The 14,171-nt window shown below is 34.2% G+C and overlaps 1 protein-coding gene across 1 annotated transcript; it reads right to left on the bottom strand.

Annotated features, from left to right (window-relative positions):
• Window positions 1-11,296: 11,296 nt before the first annotated feature.
• LOC120218542 lies at window positions 11,297-13,144 on the bottom strand. Its single transcript, XM_039215468.1, has 2 exons — window positions 12,962-13,144; window positions 11,297-12,574 (listed from the first exon to the last, which is right to left on the bottom strand). The coding sequence occupies exons 1-2, from the start codon at window positions 13,142-13,144 to the stop codon at window positions 11,297-11,299; spliced, it is 1,461 nt and encodes a 486-aa protein (XP_039071399.1).
• Window positions 13,145-14,171: the final 1,027 nt, after the last annotated feature.

Here is a 14,171-nt window from a genome sequence, read left to right as displayed (position 1 = left end):
TTATATAAACTCAACCTGGAAATAAGGCTCTCAGATCCAAAATCATCTTATGACTCAAGGCATTAGCCACCACGTTAACCTTACCCATATGATACTTGATCTCAAAATCGTAGTCATTCAGAAGTTTCAACCAGTGACACTGCCTCAAGTTCAGTTCCTTTTGAGTAAGTAGATACTTTAGACTTTTATAGTCAGTAAAGATATGACACTTCTCCCCATAGAGATAGTGTCTTCAGATTTTTAGAGCAAAAACAACGGCAACTAACTCCAGATCGTGGGTGGGGTAATTACACTAATGCGGTTTCAACTGACGGGACGCATAAGCCACAATTCTTCTATCTTGCATCAGAACACACCCTATCGAGAGTGAGAAACATCACTAAATTAAAAAATCCTTCCCAGACTCGGGTTGGATCAACACAGGAGCTTCAGTCAGAACGATTTTCAATTTCTCAAAACTAGACTGTTGAGCTTGGGACCAAACAAATGGAACATTCTTCCTTAGTAGCTTCGATAAATAAGTCGTGATGATAGAAAACACCCAACGAAACGATGATAGTAACCAGCTAAGCTTAGGAAACTATGGATATTCAAAACATTATTGGGTTATTTTCAGTTCAGAATAGCCTCCATTTTATTCGGATTTACTCGAATACCTTCAGCAGAGACTATGTGCCCAAAAAGTCACCTCGCTGAGCCATAACTTATACTCGCTCAACTTAGCAAACAACTTATGCTCCCTTAAGGTTTGTAGAACAATACTCAGATGCTCATTGTGCTCTACCTCAGTTCGAAATACACCAGGATGTCGTCTATAAAAACGACTACAAAATGGTTCAAAAAAAGGTAAAAATACCCGATTCATCAGGTTCATAAAGGTGGTAGGGGCATTGGCTAACCCAAATGATGTCACTAGGAACTCGTAATGCCCATATCGAGTACATAAAGTAGTCTTAGGGATGTCAAAAATCTTCACATTGAGTTGATAATAACCATACCTCAAATCTATATTTAAAAATATGGTAACACCTTGGAACTGGCCAAACAAATCATCAATTCTAGGCAGAAGATACTTATTCTTAACTGTAAGATTGTTCAGTTTTCGATGGTCAACACAGAGTCTCAAAGTCCTATCATTCTTTTTGATGAAAAAACTAAAGCACCTTACGGTGAAATGCTAGGCCGGATAAAGCCTCTATCCAACAACTCTTGAAGTTGGACCTTCAATTTCTTAAGCTCCTTTGGGCCACATGGTAAGGGGTCATCGAAACTGGAACCAAACCATAATAGACTTTAATCTAGAACTCAACCTCCCTATTCGACAGTACAACAGGCAATTTCTCATAAAAGAAAACATCATAAAACTCCCTAATAGTCTGAATTCTCTCCAAGTCAGATTGAGAACCCTAGTATTTAGAATAGAGGCGAGGAACGCTTCAAAACCTTTCCTGATCATCCTTTCAGCAACCAAAGTAAATACAACATTCGTCAAAAAACCATGATGTTCCCTAATTAACACTATCCTCCTGTCATCAAGAGTCTTCAAAACAACTCTTTTGGTATCACAGTCAACATTAACCTGATGTTTATCTAGCCAGTCCATTCCCATAATTAAGTCAAAGTCTTTTAATGGTATCTCCAATAGGTCGAACAAGAAAAACTCCCTATAAACCTCTATAGGACACCCTCTAAAAACTTGGTTCAATTGTACGGAATGGCTTAACGGACTCTGAATTGTTACGACATTCTCGATAAACTCTATAGGAATATTAAGTCCACCAGACACATAATACGACAAGTAGGAAATAGTAGAACTAGGATTAATTAAAGCAAAATAAGAGACTGAATGAATAGTAATAGTACCTGCAATCACGTCGAGTCTATCACGGTCCTGTCGGGCTCTAGTTACATACACCAACACAGGTTGCATGGTCTTTGTCCTAGTTGTACCCCTATTCTGACAGATGTCTTCTACTGACTACTACTCTCAATTGGAGTCTGAACAATACTCTGAGTATGAACAAACATCTGAATTGAAATCTGAACAGTATGAGCTAACTCCGGACAATCTCTCAGAAAATGATCACCATATCCACATCTAAACAAGTACCCGTCGTCTTTCAACATTCTACCAAGTGATATTTTCTACAATGCTCACAAGCGATCAATAATGGTAACCTAGAGGAACCACCATGGCTAGAAACTAGAGTCATCGATGTGACTGACGTTGTAGACCTAGAAGTCGTACCACATCTCTGAGAAGATCCATCACTACTCTTCTTATTGGGATGTGAAGACGTGTCAACTGAACCAGAATGCCTATTAAAATGATATCGATCCTTACTACGCTCTAAACCCAAATGCTCTAACTCCTCAGTAGTATTGGCTATCTCAACCAAGTTGTCAAAGTTCATCTCTCGGTGAGTAGCGACCCGATTCTTGATCTAATATCTGAGTCTATTCTCAAACCTCAAACATCAATCTATCTCATAGTCCACCAACCTAGGGGTATAGAAACTCAATCTAATAAACTCGATCTCATAATCCATGACATACATTCTACCCTACTGCAAATTTTGAAACTCCTAACGTTGCTTTTGCAAGTACCTCTCCCCGATATAGCGACTACAGAAATGCTCATTGAAAAAATCTCAAGTCAACTGATCCGCTAGAATACTCCTAGAGATCGAACGCACCATGTCAAACCTTTCTTTCAAGAGTAAAGCTAACGCTCCCTACAGTTTCTACTAGGGCATCGCTCCATCACATTCATAGTCCTCTCTTTATCATCCAACTAATACGTTGTGTCGGTCGGAGGTCCCCCATAAATACCCTCAAACAGTACTACCCCAACAACCACCAAAGAAGAAGATATATCCATAACAGACATATTAATATGGGCCCAAGATGCTCTCTGAAACATGTGGTAAACAATCCTGTCGAAGGCGTTGTGATCGAACTAAAAAAACTTGTGCTTAGAGGCAGAAGAGTCTTTCACTAGCGTAACAGGAGACGATCGAACACGCAGAGCATAAGGATCTCTAGCCAATGTTTGGTCATCTACGAAAACAATAATTGATTAAGTCGATCTCTACCACGACCAGTCCTTTGGTTACGAGCACTCATCTCAGTCCACTAGGCTCTATAGAAAGAAATTAAAATATATGTTAGACTGGCATCAATGGCCTCAATATATATATATATATATATATATATATATATATATAAGTTTAAAAGTATGATGACATGTTGTCTGAAAACATTAGAAAACATTGTTTGAAAATATTTAAAACTCATCCATAGGCCGAATGTTTAAAACTTGAAGCTTTGATACCACCAAGTGTAACCCCTAGACATGGCCTAAGCGTTTTGACCAAGTCTAGATGATCACATAACGAATACATATTCCTTCCATATTTAAAACATTTTTAAAATAGTTCAAAAATTAGAATACAGATAATAGAGTGGCACGAAATAAACACCAGAAAAGCCACAAGAAATTTCAAGTCCATAATACGATACTAAATAGAAGTCCATAATACGATACTAAATAGAAAACAATAATCGAAACATCCATACAATAAGCGGATAAAGTTTCCAATGTCAAAAATATAAAATACTGATAAAAAAGAATATAAAGACAATAGCAAAATACATATCACCAAAATATATCAAAAGGGGGCAGATAGTCAATACACAATTTTAAAATGGAGAACGGTAAATTCTCCTGATGCCCAGTCAGCTAGCCTACTGTCAGGTAATATCTGAAAATGTAAAAATTATAGTGTTAGCTAAAAAGCTCAGTGTACTTCTTACGATATAACGAGAAATATAAATAATTATTTTTATATAGTTTATTTCAAATGTATTTCAGAAAACATGTTTTTAAAGTATGGATGCTACCCCTAGGGGTCAGAATAGGCCAGGCCAGGCCTGGCTTTAATAGGCCTGGCCTACAATGATTTTTGTAGGCCTGAGCCTGGCCTGTGGCCTGTCAAAGGCTTTTATTTAGGACTGGCCTGGCCTATTTAAAAGCTTGGCCTGTTTAAAAGCATGTTTAAAAGTCTGTTTAACAATAAACATTTAATATTTTCAGTTTAGTCATTAATTTTAGAGTAAAATCCCTATTAAGTCACTCTAACTTAGTGAATTTTACAAAGTAGTCACTCTAAATAGGTCGGCCTATCAAGCTTATAAGGCTTTTTAATAGGCCTAAGCCTGGCCTGTTTAATTAAATAGGCTTTTAAAAAGGCCTGGTCTGGCCTTTTTATTAAATAGGCCAGGCCGTAGGCCCCTGTAGGCCGGCCTGGCCTATTCCGAACCCTAGCTACCCCCATCTGAATACCGAAGTGTGTAGGTTTCCCAGAATCATACACCCACTTGTATGCCCAGGAGTACCCTATATTGAAAGTATAAGGCCTACAAAAGAACAACGTATGCACAAAATAAAGGTGCCTAACAGAAGGTCATAGTAGTCGTAGACTAGACTATGCCTAAGAACTTCCTCCAAACAGACCCCCTAAATGTTAGTGAAAATCGAACGTAATTTGTAAAACATTAACCATGCAATTTTCTAGTATCAGATACAGAAATGCAATAACCAGATATCATATCAGAATATGCAGAATATATATATCATAAATAAAAACAATACAATAAAACAATCGTCATAAAACGAAGTATTCAGTATCATCAGAATTTCCAAAATAGTTCAAACAAATAGTTTAAGACATAAGTGTAACACCAACATAAACACACTTAAACCGGTCTGAGTAGTCAGGTATGGAAGTCCACAAGTGGGTTTGGTCTACCTATCACGAGCGGGGCAATTCTAGATCCTATGAATTGAAACTAAGTAAAAATCCTAGTTTAAGACTCTAATTAAATAAGTTTCGAAACCTACGGGTAATGCTCGAAGAACGCGAACCGTACTGGTCTTTTGGACGTGACACACCAAATCTAGTTGACCCTAGATCAGAGGAAACACGAGTGCCTTCACGAAAATATAAGTTCATATCAATACCATATCTGAATCTTAAATAAATAAGCTAAAAATACTAAGTAGTTTCGGATGAAAGTGCTCGATTCGAGGTTTTCAGGTTGGAATATGGCGAAACGAACAGCAAAAATTGAACTCAGAATGTCGAAAAACCTTAGGATAGGTGGTCCCGAGAAAAGTCAACTACAGTCAACGCGGTCAATGGCTCAGGCGCACGGTTCGGCTCGACTTGGCTTGGCTCGGATGGGTTGCAGTTTAGAGGGTTCAAACCAATTTGGCTGACCAAAAGCAAGCCCACGCACGACGGTGGTGCGTGCGACCGATTTTGGAGGTCGATCGGCCATCAAAATACGTATAATTGAATTTTATACAACGAGGTGACACTTACCGATGCTAAATGGCGATGAAGCACGACAGGGAGCATTTTAGAGCTTCGTTGAAAATTCTTTCACCACCATTTACATCGGCAACGGTGGGAAAACCAAGGACACCAGCCGACTACTCTCAACTCCAAAAACACAATGGCACCGGCGGTGTTGCAAACAGAGGCCCGAGCATCGACAAAACATAGGTGAAAGTTATTTGGAGGAGAAAGAAAAAAGAGAGAAAATGTTGATTTTTTGTTCAAACCGGGATTGGTCCCAACTTTATCGAACCACTATCTAATTAAAAGAAATGGAAAATTTGCACCATAAGTCATTGAGGTTCCAAGGATTTAGGTTTTAGGCTCGTAGGTTAACAGAAAGTTCATTTTAGCCTCGAATGCAACTAAAATTAAATTAGATTTTATTGAAAATTAAAAGAAACAAATTTAGGCCCTACTTTGGGTTGTGAAAAAATATTTTATTTTACTTTAAATATATTGATATTTTGAAATAATTAAGTGCTCTCAGTGATAAAAAAAACAAGATTATTCTCTCCAGAAATTATATATTCAAACAACAACGTTTACAAGTTGTGTATTGTGAATAAATTATGAAAATTTAAAAAAAAAATTATTATCTTGTAATCATCTCATATTATTTTAAAAAATGGGCAAACTACAAATATAGTACCTAAACTATCAGTTTTGATCCATTTTAGTATCTAAACTTTCAATTTTTTCAAAATCATACATACCGTTTAGTTTTTGTTTCATTTTAGTACCCGCTATTAAAAACTTAATGAGTTTAGTACCTAAACTATCAGTTTTGATCCGTTTTAGTACCTCCACTGTCAATTATTTAAATTTTGAATAGGGTACTAGAATGAAACAAAAACTAAACTTTAGGTATGGTTTTGAAAAAATTAAAAGTTTAAATACTAAAACAGACTAAAACTGATAATTTAAATACTAAAGATGTAATTTACCTTAGAAAATTTATACTAATATTTTTTATTGAATAAAATATTCTACACTTCTGTTCATTTTTAATATAACTTTCTGAAAGTTCAGAGTCTGATATAAAATTTTATTTCCATTAAGAATATTCAACCACTTTTCTAAATGGTTTTTTTGGTATATAATTTAAATTTATCTATGGGTTCCTCTGATTAATTCATGTGCTTTAACTCTCTTTAAATTGACAAATAATTTTAATAAACTTTCCTTTCCATAATTAGACTTGTCAATGTAAAAGATTACATGATCTAATTAAAAAAAATTATGTTTCAGATTTAAATTAAGTTCGACTTCATCCATTGATCAACTTTTTTCTATCATTCAAATCATAATAAAGTATTTAAGATTTTATTATTAGATTAGAATTTTTAATTCTTTTAATTTTAAATCAAATCGAATTAAATTAAAAAATCTATCTATCAAAGAGTTGATATTTAATCACGTTTATTAGTTAAAAGGTATAAATTAACAAAACATTATATCTAGGGATGACATGGGTCGGGTTAGATCAAATTTCAATCAACCCGGCCTGCCTGAAAAATAGATCTCCTCAACTTGAACCCGACCCGACCCCACTCGAGTTTAGAGTGACTTCACACGACCCAAAATTCGATCCTAGTTTTTAAAATAAAACTTGAACCCGACCCGATTCGAAATAAATATATTTGTAAAAAATACTAATTTTATTCAACAAAATAATGATCTAATTGAAAAAAATAATGTAAAGAGAGAAACTCTTGTAATTATCTCTAAATATATTAGATAAAATTATATTATGTTTGGGTCGGATTGGACGAATATTTTTCATCCTAATCTCGAACCCAACCTGACCTGAACTTCTATTCTGAAAAATCCGATCCAAACTCGAATTTTTTAAAAAAAATTCTAACACAACAGAATCGAAACCCGTCGGTCCGGTGTCCATCCCTAATTGTATATATCAAATTAAAAAGTTGATGTCCAACTGAATGAATGAATGAATTAATGGCATCAACTTAGCTAGTTCTAGTCTTCTCTACAAGTTCTTTGAATGCCCGTTGTTGAGAATAAATGCTTCATTTTTAGGTACAAAAGGAGAATTATTAGAGAATTGTTTTCGACCAAAGGTTCTCCACTACTTTCCTCTAGCATCTCATTACTAGCTAATTTAAATCTAAAATAATTGGAGCATTTTAATTTGATAATAACTATGGTACTTAAAGATTAGGGTTAAGGTATGTTTTACCTTATGAATTTGGTCTCAAGTACCTAGTTGACACCTCTGTTTTGAAAACCGGACCGGACCGGTCGGTTCAACCGGGAACCGTTGTTTAGTCTGGTTCAATCTAAATCGGTTGAACCGCTATTAGTGAACCGGCCAGAACCGCTGAACCGTTCGAACCGGACCGGCTGAAAACTGGGATTTTTGTTTTTTTTAAATTAAACCAAACAACGTCGTTTGTTAAACGAGCCAAGTCGAACTCGAGTATTGCTGAGCTCGACTCGAACTTGAAAACTTTAAAAGTAAGCTCAACTCAACTCAAACTCACAAGCTAAAAATTATCAAGTTCAACTCAAACTCGAAATATAATATTGAAACTTGAACTCAAAAAGGCTTGAACTCAAAAAAAATTTAGAAGCTCGATTGAAGCCTAAAATTCGAGCTTGATTGAAGTGAAAGAATAGTTCACTCAATGCTCACCAAAAGGCTCCATGATTTTGAATGCCAAATTACATCTATTATTTATAGAAGTTAGTTGTGATGCTCTTCTATGTTTCTTAGAAATGTGAGATTGTTTTGTTCTCATATTTTTACTCTTTAGACTTTTGGGATGCTCTTCTATGTTTCTTAGTCATGTGAGATTTTTTTTTTAAAAAATTAAACCAAACAATATCATTTTGTTATGATTTTTTTAACCCCAAATTTATTTTTTTAATTATAGTTATATAATTATATTTATTATTTAATATGTTTTACCTTAAATATTATGTTGTAGTTGATTTGAATCATTTTGTTTCACTTGATTTTATGGTTTTTAACTTATATATGTTATGACTTGCTTTGAATATGACTCGTGATATAAAAAATTATTTTTTATTAAATATTTTTGGTATTTTTATTTAATTTTTAAATAATTATGACGTCGTCCGGTTCTTCCGACCGGTCGAACCGGTTTGACCGGTTGAACCAGTAAACTGATAGCATGACCGGTTCGCTAACCGGTCCGGTTCTGAAAACCATGGTTGACACCTAATTTTCTTGGACTCATTTGGTTCTTGAATTTGATCTTAGGTACCAAGTTGACCCTAAACACTCTTTACTAGCTAACTTAAATATAAAATAATATGTTTGAATCTCGTTCTTCTCTTTCTCTCTTTCTATATTAAAAGTATGAGCGCTTAATGAGTTGAGTAGCTCGTGAGTAGCTTAAGTTTAATTCAGTTAAAACTCGATAAAAGTTTTATTTGGATTGATTCGAGTTGTACTCGAGTTCGACTCGATAACATAACAAATTGAATCGAACAAAACCAAACTTAACTCGATAAGTTTGTGAGCAGTTCGTTAATATTTTTTTTATAATTTTTAGTGATTATCTTAAAAATATTTTATTCAAAAAATATTAATTTACTGATAGACAATAAAAATACGATAAATTATTAATCTATTAATTTTCTAATAAATAAGAAAAAAGAGACTAAATTATTAATTAATAATTATTATTTTACTGCACTAAAAAATCAAACTCTAATTATTATTTTAAATATTTATGGATTATAATTTTAGAGTTTAAACTTTAAATTTGTTTTATACTCTTTTGATAAATTTTTGTTAAAGTTATTAATTTAAGTTTATATTAAGCTCTATATAAGATTAGTAGATTTTACCTATAGTTAAAAAATAAGATAAAAATTTCAGTGAGCTTAATAAGCAACGAGTAGAGCAACAAGTTTTTTAACGTGCACAAATTAAACAAAATTTTAACGAGTTTAATGAACAACGAATCAAGTAACAAAATATTTTAACGTACACAAATCGAACACTGTTCAACTCATGATAAACTCGCTCGATTACCACCCTATTAGAAAACAACTTCGTGATTTTAAATAAATGAATGAAAACCCATTTTATTTTTAAAAGAAGTAATTTTGTTATTTTATTACTTCTAGAGAGTTTTTGACTAAGTTGGGTACTTTGACTAGCTATGCTATAAATATAGATTTTGTTAGGGTTTTCAATAGAATTAAAAAATATTAGAATAACCAGAAGAGAGAAGTGGGTAGAAGGTTCGGTTGCTAGTCTATTTCCCATCACCTTTTTTTTTTTTTAAGGTGCAAGAGATAATTGTTTGTGAATATTTTGGCATTTTTACATAAATATCATTAAAAATTTTAGGGTGAACTAAGTATGTAGTTTTGTTTAAGTCACTCAACTATTTTTTAAGATCATTTGATGTTACATTTTGATTATTCGTTGTTAAAAAATTAACAAAACTTTTGATATGCAGTTTTTTAATGATGACTTGACATTATCTTATGGTGATATGTTAGCATCATCATTAATTTTTGGGTAAATTATACCATTGACCACTCAACTATGTAGCCTTTTTACTTTTACCATCGAACTTTTAATTTTATCAATCAGACCACCTAACTATTTAGTTGTTATCAATCAAGCCACTTGCCGTTAACAGTTGACGAAAATGTTGATGTGGCAGTTAAAAAATTGGCATAATTCTATTTAGTCCTCAATATTTATACATTATATTAAATTCATTAAATTAAATTAAAATTAAGATCAAATTAATAGAATGTATAAATATTGAGGACTAAATGTAGAAATATGCCAATTTCGTTAACTGCCATGTCAGCATTTCCGTCAAATGTTAACGACAAGTGGTTTGATTGACAACAATAAAATAGTTGAGTGGTTTGATTAACAAATTAAAAAATTGGTGGTAAAAGTAAAAGGGCTATATAGTTGAGTGGTCAATGGTATAGTTTACCCTTAAGTTTTTAATGTTGGTGACCAAAATGAAACCAATATGTAACTTTATGTATGATTTTTAAAAGAAAAGCATTTGAATGATCGAAATGGTAGTACACGAATAATTGAGTGACTAAATACATTATTTATGCAACTATTAATATAAAGTAATATCCATTTAAAAGTATTTTTTGAATTACTATATATTTCAGGGTAAACAATGCATTTAGTACCTAAACTATCAATTTTGGTTTGTTTTAGTACCTAATTTTTTTTAAAAAAATCAAAATCATATTCATACCTAACGTTTAGTTTTTGTTTCATTTAGTACCACACCATTAAAAACTTAACGGACAAGCTGATGAGGCATAGCTCTGATGGACGGATGAACAATTGAATAGTGGACCACACGAGAATGATGAGTCGACCAACATAGTTCAGTTTCAGGCTTATCGGACGGTTGAAGACGGAGATCGAATGATGAAGAAGTCGAAGAATCTATCGTTGATTTAGTGAGATTGAGACATTTTCTAGTGAAATGAAAGTCAAAATCACATTCAAGGGCTTGAAAGATGTGGGCCGGAAAATTTGTGCTTCATCGGCCTATGAATGCAACGTCATACGACTATAGACGCAGTGGCCAACGAGCCCATCCGTTGAATTTTTAACGACAGGGTACTAAAATGAAACAAAAACTAAATGTTAGATATAATTTTGAAAATTTTGAAAGATTAGGTACTAAAACGGATCAAAACTGATAATTTAAGTACTAAACGCACAATTTACCTTATATTATATTATATATGACAAAGAGGTGTTATGTGGAAACGCTTTTGAGATTATATTTTTCTAAGAAGTTGCATGCCAAGACCTATAGGAGGAGTTGTTGCAGATGATAGTTGGAAAGCTTGGCAAAATGGGCAGTTAGGTCAGAACATGTTCGGAAACAAGTTTAATAATAAACATGACTTGTAAAGTGAGAAACATCTTGTAGTTGTTGCCGGCATTTATAGTGCCACTCATGCTTCTTCTTCGGTAACTCGGCACAAGCGTTATGAATAAAAAACTGGCATTGTGAACAACAGTAAAATGGATTCGATATCGGTAACATACACCCATCGCAGTTGTTTTCGTACCCTCCAACATAAGCACTTAATTGAAGATTATGCGTATGCTTGAAATGTTGAATATATGTAGTTTGTCCAGCATCGTTCCTCTCCAAAACACAAGTGACGGAACTTTCATCTGATATCTTATATGCTTCTTCACGTGAAAGTATATAATATGAACTCGCTTCCTCCGTCACACAACGAACATGGAATGTAATACTGCAATATGAGCAACAACAACTCCCATGCTCTGGACTTACCGCGTCATGACAAATAATGCAGTCTGAGCTTCCAAAATCATCAGGAAGGAAATAGTTGTGGAAGATAGCATGATCATGCCACTTGCTCTTGATGATGCTTGGCAATGAGGTACACTTTTTATGCACTATAATGTTGCATTCACAACATATATAAGCAGAGTAAGTTCCTTCAGTACCACATGCATCACAGACGAAAGGTGCTCGTCTCGGAAACAAACTGAATGGGTGTTCATGACGTTCATCTTTGATAACAGGAGCAAGATGTAACGATAAACATTCAAAATGAACAACAAACTTACGAGATGAACAAACATAAGGAAATCCTCTTCCTGGGGTTTCTTGGCATATCTTGCAAGAGAGCCCATCGCTATTAAATTGTAAAAGAAGCGGATGTTTGCGATGGCATATATGATTCAGTCTGAGAGGAAGCTCAGCACATTTCTGATGTAGATTAAATCCACAATGAGGAGAGAAGTATGTATAATTTGCTAATGGTTCCCAGCAGGCGAAGCACTCGGGAACATTTTCAAGTTGCTCATCATCTTTATTAGTGGAAATCATTGGAGGTTCGAGGGGAACATGCTCAAGCTCTTTCAAATTATTTTGAGCAATATTAAATGTAAACCAAGCACATTTAATATGAAATCCCAAATTGCAAGGGGAGCAATGATAAACGAATTTCTCACATCTTTGGCCACAGAAATAGCAAGCGTACCATGTGTATGTAGACGGTGGATTTTGCAGAAGAACAAGAGGATGTTGCTGATGGAAAGGGTGATTGAGCTCCGAAGGTGCCTCGGCGTATATCTTGTGGACGTAAAACCCACAGTCTTCGGCACAGCCAAAACATGGAGCAGACACCTTCTCCCCACATCTTCAGCAGTCAGCTGATACTCCACTTTGATTGCCGATGAGCTGCTCTTCGTTCAAGCGTACCAAAGGTGGTCATAATTGTTTGAATCCTGCATCGACCTCCTCATGACATATTATGCAATCATAAGTTCTAAAATCTTCTTCGTAGAAAATTTTGGTAAAAGAGACGATGATCATGTCACCTACTTTTAATAATGCAGGGCAATGAGACGCAGTTTTGGTGGACTATAACGCTGCATGTTCCACATGTATATGCAACACGGTTTCCCTCGGTGCCACATGCTTCACAAATTAACGGAACTCGTCTCCAAAACAAGGTAAATGGGTGTGGGTGATTTTCATCTTCGATCATGAGTGGGGGTGATGGTGATCTACAATCAATAATAAACTAATCATGTCCTTTGTGTTTCTTGGCATATCCTGTAAGGGAGTTGTTAGGGAAGTCGTCCACTTGGATTGCTCATCAGCTAGTATTGTTCCACTTGGATTGCTCATCAGCTGCTCTTCATTCAACAACACGAGTGGATGTTGGTGGCCATAATTCTTTGAAACCTCCATTTCTCCTTCTTTCCTGTGTTTGTCCCCAAATGAATAAAGCAACAGCTTGATTTTGAAAGCAAAGTTTCAATGGAAAAACAGCATCACAAGTGAAGAAAGGTAATGGTTCAGGAACTGAGAGATCATTTGAGGTTTAGAGGGAGACACTCAATTATAGTAAACAGAGGTCAACATGTCAATGCTTCAATCTTATCTTTTTTCTTTTTTAGGCTCTGCTCTGCTCCACACATTATTTCATTTTATACTAATTTTCATACTCAGTTTCTTTCATCTCATCATCGGGGGTCCGGACTTGGTCGCTATAATTATATCTATTTTATCATTCATCATTGTAGTATCTTTTACAGAGAGTAAGCTATTTATTTTGAGATGAACTCTACAATTATAAGTTATTACTTTGTTTAGTCTCCGATTATTAAAACTTACAAGATGGTTCTCTAATTATAGGATGTTGTTTTATTAAGTCTCTCGACTATTAAAAGTTATAAAATAGTCACGTGACTATTCATATGTTCCAGACTTATCATTTTCGGTTAAAAATTTGGCGGTCGTGAGCTAGACATTAACATGTTGACTTGGATATGATAGTGTTTTGAGATTCTGAAATTAGATTTTATCATATTTCAGTCAATAGGTTAATGTAGGGATATAAACGAGCCGAGTCGAGCTCGATATTGTGGAGCTCGACTCGATTAGAAAACTCTAAAATGGAGCTCGACTCAGCTCGAAAATTTACGAGTCTAAAATTTTCAATCTCGAATCGAACTCAAAATCGTGAATTGAAGCTCGGAATAACTCGAAATAAAAAAAATATTGAATTTAACTTGTTTGAAGCTCAAACTCAAATTCAAACCTGAACGTTAAGTACATGAAAACATTCTATTGTATTTTTTAAAGAAAATAAACACTAAATATTGATATTTTTAATAATTTATTTTTTAAAAATTAAAATTTAATATATAATTTTTTCGAGTTGTTCGCGAGCTTTTCGAGTTGAGTATCAAATAACTCATTTTGTAACTTTTAA

This window comes from Hibiscus syriacus, unplaced genomic scaffold (assembly GCF_006381635.1).
Source record: "Hibiscus syriacus cultivar Baekdansim isolate YM2019G1 unplaced genomic scaffold, ASM638163v2 tig00000778_pilon, whole genome shotgun sequence".
Taxonomy (NCBI): domain Eukaryota; kingdom Viridiplantae; phylum Streptophyta; class Magnoliopsida; order Malvales; family Malvaceae; genus Hibiscus; species Hibiscus syriacus.
Note: the sequence above shows the minus strand (reverse complement) of the source record. Positions and strands in the feature narration are given on the sequence as shown.